Source organism: Brienomyrus brachyistius, chromosome 16, assembly GCF_023856365.1.
Source record: "Brienomyrus brachyistius isolate T26 chromosome 16, BBRACH_0.4, whole genome shotgun sequence".
NCBI lineage: Eukaryota > Metazoa > Chordata > Actinopteri > Osteoglossiformes > Mormyridae > Brienomyrus > Brienomyrus brachyistius.
In genome coordinates, this window is record NC_064548.1 from 27,920,169 (window position 1) to 27,941,130 (window position 20,962).

The 20,962-nt window shown below is 43.3% G+C and overlaps 1 protein-coding gene across 2 annotated transcripts in view; it reads right to left on the minus strand.

The window, feature by feature from the left end:
• Window positions 1-2,698: 2,698 nt before the first annotated feature.
• Window positions 2,699-20,962, minus strand: part of LOC125710256 (protocadherin-17-like) — a 47,447-nt gene continuing 29,183 nt past the window's right edge. For both annotated transcript variants that reach the window (XM_048979806.1, XM_048979805.1), the window contains exon 5: window positions 2,699-4,932. In XM_048979806.1, coding sequence (XP_048835763.1) covers window positions 4,256-4,932 — 677 coding nt within the window. In that variant the 3' untranslated portion in view covers window positions 2,699-4,255. The remainder of the gene's footprint in view (window positions 4,933-20,962) is intronic.

A 20,962-nucleotide genomic window follows, 5' to 3' on the forward strand; every position in this document is an offset into this window, starting at 1 on the left:
ATGTAAGTAGTTGGTACATGTTACTTTGACAGAGCAAATCAATAATATGCAGTGTTAGCCGGAACTAGCTATTAGCAGTTATGCAAGTACTATTGATCTAGCTGGAAATTCTAACTTGCTGTGGGATGGAAACACCAGAAAAGAAAAGCTAAAGCACAGCGTGAAACCAGGACCCATTGACTCCTCTGAAGAAACACTGGAAGGATTTCAACAGTGATAATTGGCGTGGGATGGATTGGAGGGAATTGGCGAACAGAACTATATGACATGGGAGGTTAAGGAAGATTAGGTTTACTAACAGAAATTTCCTTCTTAGGGTGCATGAGACTAAGGAAAAAAGCAGGCAACAAAAATTAAATGAAGTATTTAACTAACCATTTCGTAGGGAAAGAGGAAACAGATGAAATGCTTCACATGTCATCAAGGTGTATTTCTGAAGTGAGGTTCAGCTCCAAAGCCACTGTCAAAAAATCATGATAATATTTTGAGACAAACGGGAATGAGATGCAGGCGGAACCAATCAAGAGTAAAGCAGGCAGTCACCTGACTGGGAGACAGCGGTCGCCCCGCCTCCGTTGTTCACTCACTGGACTAAGATAAGCCCCTAACTGAGAATTACAAAGATAATTTGTTTTCTTAAGACTGCCTTCATGTTGGTGCAAAAAATACAGGACTGAAAACAAGGCTTCACAGAAAATACCACACAAACCTTCCAAAGTAATGAGAGGAAAACGGCTGTATTAGTATTTGGTTTTTTATTATTATTATTATTATTATTCCTTTAAGATCAATAACGTCAAACAGAGCTGTTAGGTGATAGCAGTTGAGATCTTTCATGCAATGGTGTGGCTGCCCCTGCCCTCCCTCCTCGGTGATAAGCAGAGGCACGGAGCCCAACAGATGAGGCCTGAAAACCTGCTGCTGGCCCGAAAGCTCCGCTCTCTGAAGGGGGATGAGGAAATCAGCATCTCAGCTGAGTTTCAGTCCACAGTCCAAATCAGCACAGCCAAAATTGCCAATCCTCTACAGCATTAATACTTGCCAACACCAAGTGTGTCAACAAAGAGGTGGACATTATGTTAGATTTCGAGCTACATGCTGGTTTCACCAATTTACACTCTGCTACACAGCAAAAGCCTGAAACCCAACGATAATGGGACACGCCTTACACTCCACTGGAAGCCACTCTTATGTCCCCCATGTTATCAGGCTCAAAAATGAACACAAACCCTTAGCTAAGCATGAAACTATAGAATATTATAAAAGAAAGTCCACATTTTCAAGTCAAAATGATGTCAATAAAGAGTTGCAAAGTGCCTGAGGGTAGAATCACATTAAGGATACACTAGAGATGAAGGAAAAAAATGAAATTCACTACAAACACTCTTAGAAGTAAAATTCAAATACTATGGCTTTTAGCTACCAGCTCCAAAGCACACATTTAACTAGTTTAAATAAAATATGGAGTTAAATAAAATATGATGGTCAGTGTAGAAAGAAAAAAATAATTCTGTTATCTTTTTGCAGAATGGATATCTGTGTTTGTTGCAGCGCACCATTAAAACTCATTGAAAACATAACAACATAAAATAACCCCCACCACTAAAAAACAAAAAGACCGACCGATTTCTGGTCATTTGTTAAGCAAAATAATAAACTGAAGTGTTGCAATACGAGGGACGAAGGACTCAAAGGTAGGTGTTCAGGAAAACAAGGGGGGCTTTATTGGCAAAAGAAGAATAGGGAAACAAACTGGTTCCCAAGAGGGTTACACTTACTTTGGGACGGACACAGGCGACACAAGGACTGGCGGAAAAGAACAGACTAGCGACGAACAGGTACTGAAATATATTGACTGACGAGGGATAATAAGCAATAGGTGTGGCTCATCAGGGTCACGTGAGGGAGGAGACCGGAGGAGACAGGAGGAGACCGGAGGAGACCGGAAGAGACCGGAAGAGACAGGAGGAGACCAGAGAAGACAGGAAGAGACAGGAGGAGACCGGAAGAGACAGGAGGAGACAGGAGGAGACCGGAGGAGACAGGAGGAGACCGGAGGAGACCGGAAGAGACCGGAAGAGACAGGAGGAGACCGGAGGAGACAGGAGGAGACCGGAAGAGACAGGAGGAGACCGGAAAAGACAGGGGGAGACCGGAGGAGACAGGAGGAGACCGGAGGAGACAGGAGGAGACCGGAAGAGACAGGAGGAGACAGGAGGAGACCGGAAGAGACAGGAGGGTCAGGTGGATGCGACGGGCAGGACGTGACATGAAGAATATTCCTGCAAGCTGGATTCTGTATTTTTGGAGATATGTGTGGATTTGGAGGGAAAGGGATTTTTTAAAAAACAAATGGAATTCATAGACCACATACCACTTGAGTCAGACTCAGCAGTCTAATGTTGGACTACAGAGAATTTGCAGAATGGTCATTTTTTGCCAGTGGATTTTGATATTTTTCGGCATAGAGCTTAACCATAATATACACACCAGAGCATTTATGGCCAATAATCTATGCAATTTCTATGGCTATTATCTATATTCTTGTAGTGCATTATGATATTCAGATTCAAATTAGGCCGTTTCTGCAATTTTTTACAGGTTGTAAATATGAAAAAAGGATGAGAGTGATATCTCATTTTACGATTCAAAAGGAATTCTCTGTCAATGCGAAAAAGTGAAGAAGTGGATGATCTACTTTGTTGTACACAATTTTAATGAGCAATGCAAATTCTGCTCCACGTACTACAACAGAGCTTAGCAAAATAAAGAAAAAAGATACAAAATTAGACCGGGAGTTGTGGTTACAGGTAGGATCAAATGTGTAGTAACTGTTAACATGATAAAGAACTTACACAAAATACATAAACTGCTCAAAAGGAACCATTTTGGTCCTTATATATCAAAAGAAGAAAATAAATAAGACTGCCTTCTCCGATGTAACTGCAGATCCCATGTGGTGCTTGTAATACAGAGGTCTGCGGTGAACTGCAGATGACAGGTTATCCCCTTTAAAAACAAACACATTTAAAATGGTATTTAGCTGCCTTGGAATGGTTTCGCCTAGTGGGGCGGACTTACACATGTGGCTATTGTTTCTCTGAAGGTTGGCTCGCGTGCGATTGAGCAGTTTATGTACCCCAGGCTCTGCTCTTGAAGGACTGCTACCCAATCCTGTGGAATGAGGAGCAGAGGAACGGAAAATAAACTCATAGAGTTCGACGGCTACTTAGGCAACATCTGCCAAATACATTATAAGCCCATGTATATTGCAACACAACGATATATTAATTTAATAAAATACACAATATAGCTCTTATACACTTGACAATTTGGCTCATATGCACAGAAATTGCAATAAATCAATAGTATATGTTATTGGGATGTAAACACATTAAACTGTATACATTAGATGAGACTGGGTGTGGTGACAATGCAAAGGAACCATCCCCTTACAGCTGTGTCCTCTAAAGTTTACAGATGAACACCAGACTTCAGCACGCAAACTTTTGTCAATTCTTTACAAGCAACATGGACATTTTTGTTATTAACTGGATTATACAGTACCTTCCACAAAATAACAAAAGTGTTTTGGCTTTCACATGCCTTACACATCTTCTCCGAGCAGAGGAAACAAGTCCCTTATTTACAGGAAGTGTGAGGGTGAGACAGGTGAACATCACTATACTTGGGAGATCATGAGGAATGGGGAGCTTACACAACCACCAATGTGTGTCTTTTCTTTATTTATTCACCAATCTGGAATGTACTATGTGTCAGATAAATAGGGAACACAGCTTACACAGACAATTATTAATAGTGAATGAAGAATGGTAACTTTTCTTCTTTCTCACCAAACTTGAACAGAAGACGACTTTTTGCTTGTCAAACATCAATAATCACCAAATATGAGAAGATACACGTTTCTCGGTCACGTAGACCGCACGGGGGTGGGGGTGGGGGGGTGAACGCTTCTGCGTTTACATCGATTGTCACAATTAAGAGCCCATCTCTGCAGACATCTCTGTGGAAGCTTTCTTCCATGTCCTCTGCCACGTGTGAAGAAATGGTCAGGGCCGTTTAGGTGAACGTTTAGAGCTGGTGGGCACTTAAGATGTGAATTATAAAGCCGTTCTTCTACCACTCAAAAAAACCCCCGGTGTCTGACAGCACCATCTCTAACTGCAAATGGCTTTGTCCTGTTTGAAATGCCAGCATTTGTCCTTTTCTGTGTTTCTGTGCAGTTTCCTAAGCTTCACTTCTGCACTGATGTGGCTTTGCTCCCTCCCTGGCAGTCCTGCAAGAGCTTGTCAATGTCCTGGGCTACCTGGTCCGAATCGGCAGCATCCTGGCGCCGCTCAAAGGTGCCACGGTCCAACTGCTCCAACACGCAGTCCATCTCGCACGAGTCCTGACTGACTCGGGACGAGACGTCCAGCAGGGTCTTGGACATGAAGTCGGGGGGCAGATAGGGTGAGTCCTTCAGCTGTTTATTTGGTGACACGCACTGTCCATCCGGGGGTCCATACTGGCTGCTTCCCGACTGGGCATCACCTCCGTCTGTGAGAACTTGGCTGGACGTACAGGGAGCCGTGCACATTTTGGTGGGGCTGCTTGATGCTGACGGGACCTCCTGCAGGAGGGGGCTGAGAGCACGCTTGGCTTTTAAGTACGGTTTGACATTGGCTACCAGAATGGTGTGGTCACGCCTTTCCTTGCCAAAAGTGCAGAATGTCTTTTTCCCGTTGGGATTGATGGTCTCGCAGGTCTCTGCCTCCAACAGTGTCTCCATCCCGGCTGGTACGAAAAGGTTGGTACGGTAGTCTGCGCCTTCTGCCTGGTTTCCCGGCCCTGGGAACTGTGGCATCCAGCACCTATCGGAGTGACCTAGCACTCTGCATTCATCTGTGCAATTAACACACTCTTCATGTTCTGTGGAACAAGAGAGGGAAGATGTGAACTTTACATATATTAATCCCTGCTGTCTTCACAACACTGTCAGACTGCCACATGTAATACACTTCCACGTACAAATAGCCATATACACAGAAAAAAACAGGAAAAACACACTCTTTGAAGTAAATAAGGTCTATTTCTTAGCCTTCTATTAATGATCGATGTACGGTGGAATTTGGAGAGAACTCGTAACATACTCTGAACTGGAATGAAGAAAAGGGGAAGCATTTTGGCAAAGTAGCAACGCTGGTATCATAAATTTGTGTCACGGGGCTTTGAAGACCTCCCAAATCAGACAAGCAACATAGAATAACCAAGTGAGATTCTCTTTGCGAGACCCTTTCATCTCAATTCAAAAAAGAGAGAAAAAACAACCGGGTTGTTATTTTTTTTCAGACTTTCATTTGATGTGTCCAACTGATCCTGTGCAGAGAAAACACAAGGAATACTTAGAGAAAAGTATAGCAGCAATCACAACTAAGATGTGCTGGTTGACCTCGAGTCTAATCTTTGCATTTGATACATTACATCACGAGAAAAAAATACACTTATTAGCCTTGTCAGCTGTATAAAAAGCAAATGAATTAATGCGCTCATCCTCCACTAACATGAAAAACCTTACATATAAACGGATCGTCTGATCCGTCCCCCACCCCCACCATGGTGTTTACAAACCAAAGACCCTGAAACACTGACCACGAATAAGGCCTCCTCTTTAAAGAAAGCCGGAAAGTCGGAAAGTTCCGACAAAAGAAAAGTGACTTGATCTCTGCTCCTTTTAGCCTCTGCAGGGTATTTTCTCTTTAATCTCAATACTTAACTTGCTCCAGTAAAATATCCAGATCTAGCAATGGATATAGTTTAAATAGACTTTGTGAGTCGCTAGAAATCAGAATCGGTTTCAAAATCATTACTAATGCTAAAAGGTATTTTATTCGACAGAATATTCTTCATTCTTTGCAGTGCAGATCAGATTCTTCAAGTCTTTGGTTGGTTACTGGTTACAGTAACATATCAGAGTAGCAATTAATCAACATGTACAATGCTCTCTCATTTATACGAATGTCGTTCACTGTTTGCACTGAGAGACAATACTAAATAAGTATTCAAAGACTGTCACAACTAAACTATCGTGAGGTCAATATACATTTTGTATTCAATTGCTGTTTTTTAAGCTCTAGATTGGAATTTTAAGATGCCTACATGGACAGGGCACCATGGCTGCCCACCTCTCACAGCAAAGGCTAAATGCTCCTTTCCTGGGTGAGCCACTGCTTCTACATCATGAACGGCTTCATGAGCAAATGACAAACCGGAAGTGACATGAGAACTCCTCAGAGATGCATCTCTGTTTTTCCCAAGAGGAATCAGCTCTGTAGGTCCAATGATGGCTTCCACAACACCCACAGGTCATCGCACATATTAACACATAGACTAAAGGATTCACAGTGGCACAAAACCAAGTTATTTAGCTATGATCCTTCAAAGTACTGGACTTTTTCTATTTACCATCCGGAGAGATCATTAACCACACATGCACCTTCAATACAGGGCTCTGCACTGCCTTCCTTTTGGGTGTAAAGGCACCACACAGATAGCCATAATTACTTCAGGATGATGGCAGCGTTTAAGGATGCACCCAGCCTTTAAGTTTAATGCACTTTGGATACAGCACAGAAGTGACCTGTTTCACATTTATCTTACTGCTTGGACAATTTGATAGCATTTCTTCTTTTCTGTTTAATGCTTCTGGCTGCTCCGTGATCACAGACCGCAGCAATCGCTGTGAGCCACAGGTCAGCGGTTGGGTCACTGCTTTGGACTGGTTCTGTAAGCCGTAAAGAGGACGGAGTGAAGAATGCTTAAAGGATGGAAAATAAGACTATGGATGGCGGTCTGACCATTTTTTTGAGATTGCCTGTCCTTCGACGCGGAGAAGAAAGGTCTCCCAGTGCAGACTTAATGAAAAGGAATGGGATTTATGATCAAATCCCTGTGTGAAAATACAGATTGTCCTGTTTAGTTGGGAGCTGCATCTCGTCCTTCTGCACCCAGCATGGGAATGGACGACTAGCTGAGAAGCACTCAGTGTCTCGACCCCAATCGTCCAGGTTCCTGCCCAGCGCCCTCAGGTCCCATGCCAGGTAGACGGCGTGTATGACACTGACGCCATGCTGGAGACTTACACCCGTCACGCACAGGGCTGCGTCTATTAAATTCACTCCCCTTCTGTATTATACCCTCCACATTCAAACTCATTGTCAATTCAGCGAAAACATTTCAGGGAATAAATAATAAATATCGGAGCATTTATGTATTCAAACAGGAACTAGCTTATTGATTATTAATGCGTTGTGTATTTCTTTGACCTTGAGCCATACAGTTAATACACTACAAATTGCATTAGGAAATATGAAACAAGTATATTGTATTCTTTCCCCATAGTATACGGCCACATATAGTTGGAATATTATATCTGTATTATAGAGAATGGGGAGATAGTGTAGCTATAAGCAAGAGTTTAATAAACAGCAGGCTCTCAGCTAAAAAAAAAAAAAAAAAGATATTGCTTGTAGACATTTAACAGGTTCCTGTTTATTGACGTGTCAGGAAGGAGTTTTATGTTAGACGTAATGCAAAATATGGCAGCATCCTCCAGTCATTCATGACTGCTTCAGAACATCGCTAAGCGTAACAGCAAATGATCCAAGGGCTTCCTGTTAACATGCGATCTCGGATCAGGACCAGGCGACTCAACGCCCCCCTTCCATGGAAAGACGTGGGCCGCTCATGTTTCATTCGATCTAGCGGCACCGGGAACCCGAAGGCGGAGCAGCGGCCTAATGCACAAACAGACCCATTAGGAGCTGTGGCCAGATCCTTCATGAGAATCTCGTTTTTCACCCTGTGTCTCCTCCGCGGAGCATGGCGCTTGCAGAAGCCAGGTTCCGGAGTATTCCAGCCCACAGCCTCCTTCTGTTCATTCGATTGCCTCAATTGTGTGGACAGGCAAAGCTGGCCCCCCCGGTGTAGCCCATTTATGGACTGTAGGGGGCTTAAAGTGACATCATGGTGCCAAAATCAGCTGGACACGGTGGTCGGTGACCAGCACTCTGTCACCACTCTGCTGTTTTCCTCTCCCCCCTCCCCCCTGAAACTTTGCATTTCCTGCGAGTCACAACTTCACTTAGTTCATTTTCTCTCTCTGCTCAGTGCTCAGCTTAAAAAAAAAACTTTGCTGCAATCGATGGCTACTGGGGTTTTCTGAAGAAAGTGCACTGCATGCATTCGCTTGTAACAAAAACGTAATACCTGTACATCGGTCAGTTCAGCACAACCTTTTTGCCAGAAAACTGCTACAACCTAGAATGATTATATATCACTTGTATGACTAACGAGAATATTGATGCAGTTATCTATTTATTTGTTCATTTAAAACATACGAGTGCAGGAAATCATGACATAGGTTCATTTTCTTCTTAGACAGGCGGTAATTTAGCTTTTTCCTGCAAATGAAACCCTAATTAAACTGAAAACTGACAAATCATAAAACTATTAACAATGTTAACAAGTGGAATCTGTGCCTGTCACAGATTCTCTGGCTATGCGCTGCTGGCATAAACGCCCATATTCTGCCTTTCCGTAATACAGCAAGGAGCAGGTTGAAGGACAGGCTGCTTTAAGATGCGTCCTTCATCTCCTGTCTGCCCACCGGCTTCATGCAGGCCACAGTGCTCGCCTTGGCTCTGCCGCTGGGTACCGCAGCTAATGTTCCTGGAGTGGCGTGACCCAGTGGGGCATGCCGCTCGCCAAGCCAGGCAGCGCCGTGCCTCTGCCATCCTGTGGAGGAGAGCTGGGGCAGCCTGGCGCGTGTTGGTTGGCGAAGCAGCAGCTGCATGCGGCCCCTGAGCATCTGGGACAGGCTACGGTGCAGCTGCCTGCCCGGGATGCTGTGCAGTGAGCGAGCAGGACTCACAGGCACCTCCCACATGCTCAGCTCTGTCACTTACACCGGAGCAGGTCACATGTCGGTGTTAATGGCCGCTTTGACCCTCAGTGTCCAGGGCATCTCAGTGTTCAGGGCATCTCAGTGTTCAGGGGATCTCAGTGTTCAGGGATGGCCCGTCCTTGCACAGCCGCTGCCGCACTGCTCGCAACCCAAATGTCCTCTAAGAACCCGTCGCACAGCGGCTGCCTATCGTTTTAGATTAGCTTAATTGGGCCGAAATGTCCACCAGCCAGAAAGATTTCCCAATTCGCCGCATTTGTAATGCAACACTGTGTGTCTTCGAGCTGCTCTGCAGATGCTTGCACCCAATGAAAAGCAAGATGGATTTATTTTCTTTTTACAGAAATAGTTCAAGGTCCTTATTCTCCGGAATACATCCCTCCAAAACCAGCCAGGGCTTGATCCAATCAGCTTTTTCTTGCCCTGTTGCCATGCACATATATGCCACGGTTTGCTCCACGCAAGAAGCATAGATCTGCGCATCGTGCATGAGATGCGTCATCTCTCTGAACTTGCCGTTCACAGCCTACAGGACTTTTACGTTGATCAGAGGGGTGATCGAGCCATTCTACAGTGCAAGTAACTTTGATCCCAGTGCGAGGAAATGAATCCCAATACACACTGACGATCTCATCAGCAGGCAATAAAGTGCACCAGGAGACTCTGTACTAAGCGAAAGGACAAACGTCTTCTATTAACAAAAGGTTCTTTTCATTACATATTCCCTTCCAAACAGTGGGGAATGACGGCTGCTAATGCCTGACTACGTTCTTCAAAGTCCTACCCAGAGGGGAGCACATAAAAAATGTACATATATATATATATTAAAAAAAAACACAAAAAGCTGAAATCAATACCTATTAATGCAATAAAACATCATGTGGTCCAGACAAGCACATGCCCTATGCGAAGGACCATTTTGTCACTCCAGAGAGATGACGGATTGTGGCACTGTAGCGTCACACCTCAGGTTTGGGGGGGGGGGGGGGGATCTGCCCCCCAGCTATCTGTGAGCATCCTGCAGCGGAGCCGCCACCTGTCTGGGGTGTCCTCTAGCTTGTGCCCTGTACAAGATGGCTGGTTCAATTTAAGCTTTTGCAGCCCTGTAGTGTTTTGTGCATGTGGGGGGTGCATGTGATGAACACATCTGAGCTGCAGGTTTCCTCTGTGCTCGAGGTGCAGCGGGACACGTCAAAGGGGTGAGCAGGGCTTCCATTTGCAGCCTTGGAAGCGCCTGACAAGGCCGGGGGCAGGCAGACTGATCGGAGGGCCTGTCGAAAGAAGATGGGCTTTGGGCAGGGGGCGGGGCACAGGATTACTGCTACCCCTCCGTTGTGCAAATTTATGGAGCCGCATTTAGAAGTTTCCCAGGTGTCACGTTGCAGTGGGGACGCGATCTTGGCAGAGCGCGGCTGATTGCAGGCCGTGCTCTGTTACGTTGTTGGCTAAACATGAAGCAGGGAGTGTCTCTGCTGTTTGTGCTCACACACGTTTTACACAGTAAGGCCTGGCTTTCTGTCATGCAAGAAAGTAGTGCTTAAGAATCTGAGGTACAGTCATTTTAAAAGAAATACAAAACGATAATACATCAGGAGGATGTATATGCATTACAGATCAATTAATGAAGCATGAATATTATTGCGTATTTTAGTTGCTACATAGATTTCAAGATGCTTAGTGCTGTTCTGTGTTTTACAAACAGTTAAGTGCTTTTACTCAGGGGCACATCAAGAAGAAGCTGTTCTTCCTTGCACTGACAAACTCTGAGTCACATGCTATATATAACTTTGTGGGGATACATTTATTAATGAGGCAATTTTATTTTCCTAGAGTTTCCAGAAAATGTGTGAGATTTCTAAGAGTGAGATAAAGAAGAAATGAGTAGGATATGTTTAAATAAGGATTTAGTGTCAAAACTGAATCAATAAAAATCAAATCAACTGTGAGACATATTTTTACTTCAAAAGTTCAGGCAATTGCCAGTATTTTACAGTCTCTAATGAGTGTATAATCCACCCCATCAGTGAATATCTCAGTGTTTTATATGGAGTGTTAAACTCACATTGTCAACTAAGCAAATACATAAAATGAAAGCAGATCATTTAGCATGTTGTCCAAATAAGAACTTTGCAAGAACTAAAGCCTGACAGTATTTTTAAGGTAAAAACACTGAGTTTGCGGCTTAGAAGACAAAAAAAAAAATCTGTCGCTACAGTGTCTTGTCAAATTGATTATTTATGTATAGACTGATGGGGGCGGCATGGTGGTGCAGTGGTTAGCACCATGCCTCACACCTCTGGGACCCGGGTTCGAGTCTCCGCCTCGGTTACATGTGTGTGGAGTTTGCATGTTCTCCCCATGTCGTCGTGGGGAGTACTCCAGGTACTCCGGTTTCCCCCCACAGTCCAAAGACATTCTGAGGCTAATTGGAGTTGCTAAATTGCCCATAGGTGTGCATGTGAGAGTGAATGGTGTGTGAGTGTGCCCTGTGATGGGCTGGCCCCCCATCCTGGGTTGTTCCCTGTCTCGTGCCCATTGCTTCCAGGATAGGCTCCGGACCCCCCGCGACCCAGTAGGATAAGCAGTTTGGAAAATGGATGGATGGATGTATAGATTGATGCTTGATTGTAACAGACAACCATTGTTCTGTATCAAGGCAACATGTCAAGGATCTGTACATTAAGTAATTTCTCAATGGAACTATTGTTGCTGGGCCTCTTCTGCTACATTTTACCATAATATTTCAGTAATATCTGCCACTGAACTAACTGATATGTAAAAATTGGAGAATTAGTGAAAACATTTCCTGGTAGTAGACACAACAAGCAAGATTATGATTGTATTAGTTAAATTTTCCCAAAATTCCGTAAAAGATTAAAAAACAGAGAAAATAACAGAAATAGCTGTTAGGTGGCTATTACATGCCAGTGCCCTGATCTGTGGCGATCAGAGAGGGATTTATGAAGAGAGAGAGATCATGGAGGAGCAGCACAAACCCATACGCCGCGTTTGAAGACATTGGGTAATTTCATTTTCTCAACCGGACGCATTTTTCTGAGACTAACAAGCAGTAATGGCCGTGTAATTGCAGAGGTATACCTCGAGGACAGCTGTTAAAAGCAACAGTGACAAAGGAGCCATTTCCTGTAGTCGTGTGGCTGGGGGGGCGGGGGGGGGGGGTTATACTTTTAAAAGAAAGCCAAGTGCCAAAAGGGACAGACAGCATAAATAGGCCCATAAAAAAGACAAGGCCGGATAAAACGAAAGATGCAAAGTGTCCCTCCTCTTCAATCCAGACAATTAACATTTGAAGGTGGGGGGTGGGGTGGGGGGCACAGGTGTGGATTTGACCCTGGAGAGATGCTGAGCACACGGCAGACTTATTTGAGACAGGTGAGATCAGTGATAGAGGACATTTTAATCTGCCATTTAAGCCTTTGTAATTAGGACAGCAGGGATCACATGGGGGGGGCTTTGTCTTCCCCTCCTTTTTTCTAGGTGCGTCACCCTACAGTATGATTCCGATGTGGCTTTGGTCCTCAAAGCCAAGACCTATGCAGGAATCTGGCAGCGTTAATAACCGACAGAAGCGGACAGGTGTGAGGGCAAGGTGCCCCCCCCCTCCCCGGGGGTTACCGAGGTTAAGGTCTCCCAGGTGGTTTCTGTCAGTAACTTAATGCAGAATTAATTGGTCAAAAATATTTTTTTCAGGCTGTTCTTTGTTCCATCCTAATAGAGGAGTAATGACAACAACATTTTTAACATTCACACCCTTCATCTAATCCAGTCTGGTTTTACACCAGGCAATTCAAAGCATGGTATCAACCCTTCCATTTCCTCAGTAGTCTGGTATTTCATGGTATAGCAGGGAAGGAAAACTAAATTAAATTAAGAAAAAACTGACGTGAAAATTTCCATCTGATCTAATATCCACATGATACCTGATATCACACCTTTGATGGCCGAATAAGGCTAGACAGATCATTTAGGAAAACGTTATATCGGACATAGTTACGAACTCTGTCCATGGAAAAGCCAGGAATCTCAGATAACATGTCCTAATCACACATTCCATCTTCTGAGATAATGCCTCGAGACTTTGGATGCTGTCGAAGTTTTACATAGCTCCCAGATCTTCAGCAGATTTTTCATATCACCTGTTTTGGTTCAGTCCAAAATGTGTGACGGTTGCTGTAATTATTTCACAGTATCCTGGGGGCAGTGAAAATATGTGACTGATCTCTGTGTGGATGGGAGCCGCAGTGGCCACTGGCCGGTGACATAATTACGGAATGTGGCGCGGAGTCGTACAAAGGGGGGCACCCATCCATCCTGCCAGTCCAGCCCTCCACACCTGAAGTGTTAACTGGGATGATAATGGCATGGGGCACCTTCAAAAGATGGCCAGATAAGGGGATTTTTTATAGATAATGTGCAGCCATTTTATTAGGCTGTCTGGAAGCTTTAGAATATGTTCGACTATTATTTTGTAATCAATATTCCTCTGTAAGTGGTCCTACTGTGTTCCGGATTTGTGCTTCACTGGAAAGTAATCAACAGGTATTAGGAGAACCAACAGCTTTTTCTCCATTTGACAGTGTATCGTCATGGGCTGTGACAAGCTTCAAAATGTAACATGATGTTCAGCCAGCCAACGGAATCCATCAGAACCAGGGCGTTTCAGAATACTGGTATTTGTGGCTGCAGTCTGTTTCGTGCCGCTCTTGCAGCAACCCATAATTCCTCACGTTCTTGTGAATTGACTGTAAACACGGCCTTTGGGAATAATGCAGCTAAAACCATTGCCGTGGCAACGACTGCAGGATACTTAAGTGAGTAGATGACAAAAGCCATTATTTGTTATCGTACAAGAAACGGTTGCAGCCAAACGGCAGACTGGAAAGCAAAATTAAACACGACCTGTCAGCAGCTAATATGAAATCTTGATCTCTTGCAAACATTTCATGTATAATTAAATAATTATTATGTTTATTTTATAAATCAAAATGAACAGACTTGGAGAGGCATACTTTTCAGCTGTCTAATTCGCCGCCCCCCACACCTCTAAGCACAGAAGCACACAGCCTGCCTTTAAGATATTCAGGTAAACACGTCCTCCAGACCTGCCAGGATGCCGCCACGACAGTCTGTCTGCTCGACACCGAGCCTGCCGCTTTCTTCATGCAAGGCGGGCTACACGCAATCCATGCGCTCAGGGCCCATGCCAATATGGCTGTTGAGCAGCGTGGAACATGTCTGAGACCTCAGGCCTCGGTCCAGGATGAAGGCTCCTGGGAAGCGGGCGGGGCTGCAGGTGTAGCAGAGCCCCGCGGGGGCCCTAATTACCAAACCACCCCATACAAACAGTCATACTGCATGCAACTGTACAGCCTCCAAACCAAAGGCGACCTAGTTAAAGAGACATAGAGCACCTCTGAAAGGAGCACTATGTGTGAGAGGGGAAAAGCTCTGAGAGCGCAGGGCCCGACCATATACCTTCAAAGTGTCAGCAGCCGCCATCAGGAATAAATGCTCACCTCCTTTCATCTGAGCTCTCAACATCTCAACAGGGGCATCTTCCCCCACTTGCATTTAGCATCAGTATCCTACTGTACCGTTCTGCTCGGACCAGGGGTGGACGCCATGCCGATTTCTGACAGCCACTGTGATCAAAATGCAGCTTTTACCAAGGACATGCACTTTAAAAGCATAGCCTACTCATAATACACACAGGCTGTGTACACACAGGTTACCCATCCCAGAATGTGCTTGTTTATGCATGAGAAAAAGCAAAGAGATACAAAAACGTATTGAAAATAAGAATAATAAAAAACCTCCAGTAATATAATTTGGTGCATAGCAGTAAGATTAATGTCACAGATTAGACAGAGGAATTGCAGGATTACGGCAGCACAAAGAAAGGGGTAAATCTCTACAACAAAACAAGTATGAACTTTCCTGAACCCACAGAATATAGAGGAGGACAGGCCGCTACCCAGGAGTCGTGCCAACAGCCCCACCCTCAGCATCAGATTTATAACATATATTAATGCTAAATGTATTTCAAACTGTAATTAATTCAAAGCCAGGCACACGGCTTTCTTTTGGGTACTGACTCACTATCATTCTTAATTTTCACACACATTAACTGAAGAGACAAAAGCCACATTTTATTTGAAGACATCATTTCCTCAAAGCAAAAAGACGTGGGTTTTGTAGCCTGCTTGTCTTTTCGGCTGTTTTATTCAGCCGTATGTTAATAAATGTGCAGATACCCATCTGGGTCTGACTTGAAGAATAAAGTCTACATCTGAGGGAGATACAGGCAGGCAAGAAGTTTATCCATCTTGTCAAATTTGTACTTTTTAAAGACAAGTTTCAGGCATCTTCAGGACAGATGGTGAGGCAGCCCTTAAACTCCCATGATAACACGTGCTGCATGGAACCTTTATAAAAGCAAAGTCAGAGCTCCCCCTAAGACTTGCTTACATGCAAAAAATCGAAGCTCTATGTCTGTGTAGATCTTGCCTGCTTGCCTTGTCGTCAGATGGGTTTCCTGTCATTGTTCAAAGACATGCTTTTTAGATTACTCTCTATTTAAATTATTTATGTGCCCTGTGATGTACTAGCATCCTGTCCAGGGCTCTCCCTGTCCTGAGCCTTGTGGAATAGGGTCTGCGTTTGTATACCTTATATAAACGCAAGCAGGCCCATTACAGAGCACGCTTTCATTGCTTATTAACAGCAAACTGAAGCAGAAAGCCCCTAATTGATGCCATGTGCTGAAGTATATTGCGTCCACAAGCCAAATTGCTTCTGTTACCCCGATGATCATTAGTTGCTGTTGCTATTTACTAGGCGTTTCTGCTTGCTTGGAACTCTTGATTAGCCATCTACCCTGATCCCATAATAAGTCCCCCCAAGGTACAGATGAGAAACATAAAATCTTGAAGAGACATCAGTTATTATAAAACAAGCCTCGTGCTCGATTTCTCTGTTTTAAACTCAAGGTTGCAGCAAACCTTCTACAGCCCTGTCAAATCTTCAGCCCTGTCACAACAAGCAGCATGTCTGAGCAGACAATCAAAAAAATCCAGTTTTCAAGTATTAGACAGTATTTGTGTTGCTGCAAATTAACCTTCATTCTCCCTGCGAATCTTCAGCTGTAACAGAAGGGCTCAGCGTTGGACCATTGTTCCTATTAAACCCACATCTCCTGAGACGTGACGCTGCTAATTGCATGTCATAAGTTACCGGGATAAACGGGGATTACGATCATCTGAAAACGACGCACGAACCCCTCACCGTAAATGTACATTATTACCTTTAGGGTGGAATCTCAATTAAATTTTAGTCATATGCAAAACAGCCACGTTAAGCCCCCATTATTGCTGGCTAATATGCTCAGTGGAAATGCCAAGTAGGTAAATATCCCTCCTTGGCTTCACCGTTCACACCTGTGACGGCTTCTGTCTAATGCATTTCTGTTTATTGTTATTCCAACAGGGGATGGTGGATCCGCCCCCCACCTCCCTCAAAGAGAGAATCTGGCCTCCATTGCTGCCCACCCCACCCTTCTGTTGGAAAATGGCACCTCCCACTGTGCCCACGCTCGCGTTATGGACCCTGGGGTGAACCTGCAGCCGGCAGGCATTCGGATGCAAATGGAGCGAGGGAGGCGTAGCCTGAGGAAGCGGACTGTCACCCCGAGACGCGTGTGGGAGGGACAGGACAGGAAATGAGCATGACAAAGACACCCATGTCGATCAGGAAATCTGTTATCTGCTATGCTGCACTCATGATAAACCAGCACAAGCTGCAGGTGAAATAGACATAAAAATGTAATGAATGAAAATGGCAATATGTATCTTAGGGAGACTGTAGGTCTGTGATCACTGACAAGTCAGGCTACTAGACACAGCAAAAACTGGAATTGCCTGACGTCAATCTTGTTGCCACCCCCCCACCAGCTGTATAGACAGACATGCAGGGCTTGGACACTCGTCAAAACAAAGAGTCAAGGAGTGTAATTATTCCAGTAATATCTGGACACACAGTACTGGACAGATTCCTCGGCCTGACAGCCAGCATGCAGAGGGAATTGCCGAATCGGGTAAAAGACTGTCATAGTAAGGCAGGGAGGGGAGGAAATAAATAAATAAAAATAATAATCAGACAAGTGTGCAATGGCGAAGCCGACAGGGTGTCATCCCAGGGTAGTGAAAAAAACAGGGTGGGGTCTGGGTCACAAATTAAAAATAACATTTCAATAGCTGGGAGCAACAACTCATTTTCCTCCCCTTCAACCTTGAACACTTGAAGTTTGCATATAATGAAACTTGCGACTTTCATTCCATCTTCATGGCAAAAACAAGAATAACGCATCGCAGAAATGGCAGAGAGACGGAACAGCATAGTGCCCCTAAGTGAGCATTACAGTAATCTCCCTTTCTGTGTCCTGAATCTACGGTCTCTGTCACATGTGACCACAGAATATGTTGAATTAGATTCAAAAACTTAAAAAATTCATAGAAAACTAGAGACCTGAATGTGTCTAGGATGATAAATATAATGCACACTATTTCTGTCCTGGTATATTTAGCTCGGATTCTGTAGGGGATCCTCTACAATGATGTGGATCCTTGTCTATTTTACTGCACATCCATTCGTAATTTTACTGTTGCACCCAACAGCTGCTACGGACAATTGCAATGACAAATCCATAGATGTCGGAGCACGAAACCTTTCCAAGCAAGTAGGGGAACAAAGAAATGTGTTCAGTAATGTGTTCAGGGACATTCATGTTGCAGAACAAAGCACGCACACAAGGCCCATATTCCAAGTAAAATGACTAATCACAGACAAAGTTCTGAAAGTTTAAAAAATGGTAAAAAATACAAAAGTTTGCTTACAGAGATAGATTGCTTTTCATGAATCCAAGCAGAATACGAGAATCCCCTGCTGGGCATGTTACTGTCCTCACTTATGCCTATGTCTGTGGTAATACCTAATCAGCATTGCTAACAGCTTGGTAATTAACCACATAATCATACTCTAGCAATGCACTAGGAGGAAAAGGTTAAACCAAATTTATAATGTACTGGCCTGGGGCTAGATGCAGAATGCTAATGCTTATCACGTTTGCACACCAGTTACTGTACCATGTGACATTTTAAGAAAATATTCACCAGTAAATAAATATAACAAATAAATATTACATATCTCTTGTGGTAGAATGCAGAACAACATTCCAGAAGTGCTCAGTCAATGCCTGTTTACCTAAGACAATAAACACTGAAATGCTGAAAAAAAAATGTTTCAACAACATCAAGAGGCTGCTTTTTCATACCATCTAATGAAGACACGTAATATAACAATATAATTAGAAGTGTACATATATATTACAAATGTTCCTTGGGAAAGGTTTGTTTCCCTATGGAGTGGCATGTAAGACACGGAAGTTGGAGTTGCATGTAAAAAAAAAAAAAAACTATTCCTATTTTGTTGGACGTGTTCTTCCTGAGCCCTGAATTAAGCATTTTTAAGGGCCATTGTTGCTAGGCTTACAAACTATTTAAATCACTCTTCAGTATTAGATGTAAACACACATTATCATTTGTCTTGGGCACAGTTTTCTTGAACATATGGTAATTAATGCAGTCACTAAAGGCTAACCTAGTTTTTGAACTTTACTGCCTCATTTTACTTAATTGCAAAAAGCAGAAGCTTAATCTCATTTTTTGCTACTTTGGCCCCAATACTTGAATTAAAATGACATTAACATGCAATTTTAAAAACTGGAGGGCCAGAATCTTGGAAGCAGGAGAAATGCATCCTTAGCTGCGATCAAAATTGATTTCCCTGGAAATACCTAACATTAAATCATCTCATTACCTTAAAACTGTTTTAAATTGCATTCCAAAATCTGTGCTATATAAAAATCCAAGCAGCAACCCTACAGTACATGCCCTTTCTGAGGTTAAAATACATCTGCAAAATGTGTTTATCAACTTTTTAAGTACTTGCATTCAGTTCTGTGTTGAGCTGAAAATATCAAAAATTGCTACGGGAAGCAACGCAAGCTGTTTAGTAAATTAATATTAAAATTACCGATTAAACAAGAAAATGAAGCATTCTTTAATTATTTTTCATTGTTAAAAGGCATCTGATATTCATCCTATGAACATTTGGGGAGATTTTCTATCACATACACACAAACACAATAAAAAGACTCAATATTTCAACGTATACATGTTATGTGAAACTATTCCAATATATGCTTTTATGGATATTGTTTCCATATATAGAAATAATGTTTTGCTCCTTTCGAGGTGAATTTACCCACTACCAGATTGCTCCAATACTGCTGTTTATGACACTTCTGAGTTCATTTCTCAATCACCAACAAAGTCCCAGTATACATTGAATCTATGAGTCATATGAGTTACCAAGAATGAGTCATATCATGCCTTCTAATCAGGAAACAATGATTATCTGGGTGTCTCAAGTAGTGATAAAGATACTGTCAGTACTGAAAGTTTGCCGTAGTACATTACTGGAAAATAATTAATGTTTGTGGAATGTATAAGTTCCATACAGAGAGTCAGTAAATGTTAAAACCCAGCAGGAACAAATAACACCACGTACAGTATTGGCTACTTGTTCATTCTGAACTTGTGTTGCATTAAATTGTTTTTACAGGCACAGTACTGATGCTTTTTGATCTGATGCTTTTCAATGTGATGCATTTTAATGGTTTCTTTTAACTTTGCCATTTTTTAGACAGTGTGCTGCTTGAATTGATTTGTTGTTTTGATACAGCTGGGTGAGGAAGAGAGGGGTCCTATATAAATATTTACCACCAAGTCAATACTGGCTGCCAAGGGTGTTTCCACTAATTGGAGCTGTAAGTCTTTGCATATTGGAATTATGCAATAACAGCCCATTCTGTCTGGGGGATCATGGGGTTGCTGTTAGACAGCTGAAGTTTTGGATCTTGGTCCGATGCTGCTTGAAACAGGGCATCCGAGTGGCTCTACCTTCTCATTTTTATGCCACCGCTGTGCCACTCTGACTGTATACTTGAGGTCAGTGCCCTGAATCTCTGTCCCACTCTTACATCTCCTGCAAAATGAACCAGGTTTCTCCCCTCAAGGATTTTCCTATATTCAGCCCCCATCCATTATTTCCCTTCCGTCCTGACAAGCTGACATCACCCTGTCGATAAATAGCATCACGCTAACAGGATCTGGCCAATGCTATGTTGGAGATAGGGTTACATGGTTGCAGTCTGTCCTGGGTGTACAGCAGAAACAGAAAAACAATGATTGGAAAAAAACATAGAATTTTCCACATATTCCTAAAATCGTTCCTGTGTCTTATTAGAAAACGGAAGATGCAATGGCTTTCTTCAAGAAACGCTTAGTTTGTTAATTCTTTTTTCGTGAAGAATTTATGGTAGGTTGCGAGAACTGCCTGGTTTAGGCAAATTCTGCTGACTGATGTTTGGTACTTAAAAGTTGATGTGGTCCTCATGTCATCCATCCATCCATCCATGTATCCATCCATGCATCCATCCATCCATCAAATCATCCATACATACATCGATACAAGCAAGGAGCCCATTCTAAAAAGTGCACCTTAAACAGTATGCCAATTCTTCAAAAGCAAACTCCCACATACAATTCAATTAAACACATGCTTTGGACTGCAGGAAAAAAATCAGCAAATCTGGAACACAATCATTAGCACACCATGAGAATGTGGTCAAGCGAGACATGACACCACGACAATGTCTGACATAATAGTTACAGTCAAGAGAGACATGCCACCATGACAATGTCACACATCAGAGCTGGGGTCAGGAGAGACATGCAACCATGACAATGAGACATGTAATAGTTGGGGTCAGGAGAGACATGCACCCATGACAATGAGACATGTAATAGTTGGGGTCAGGAGAGACATGCCACCATGACAATGTCACACAACAGATCC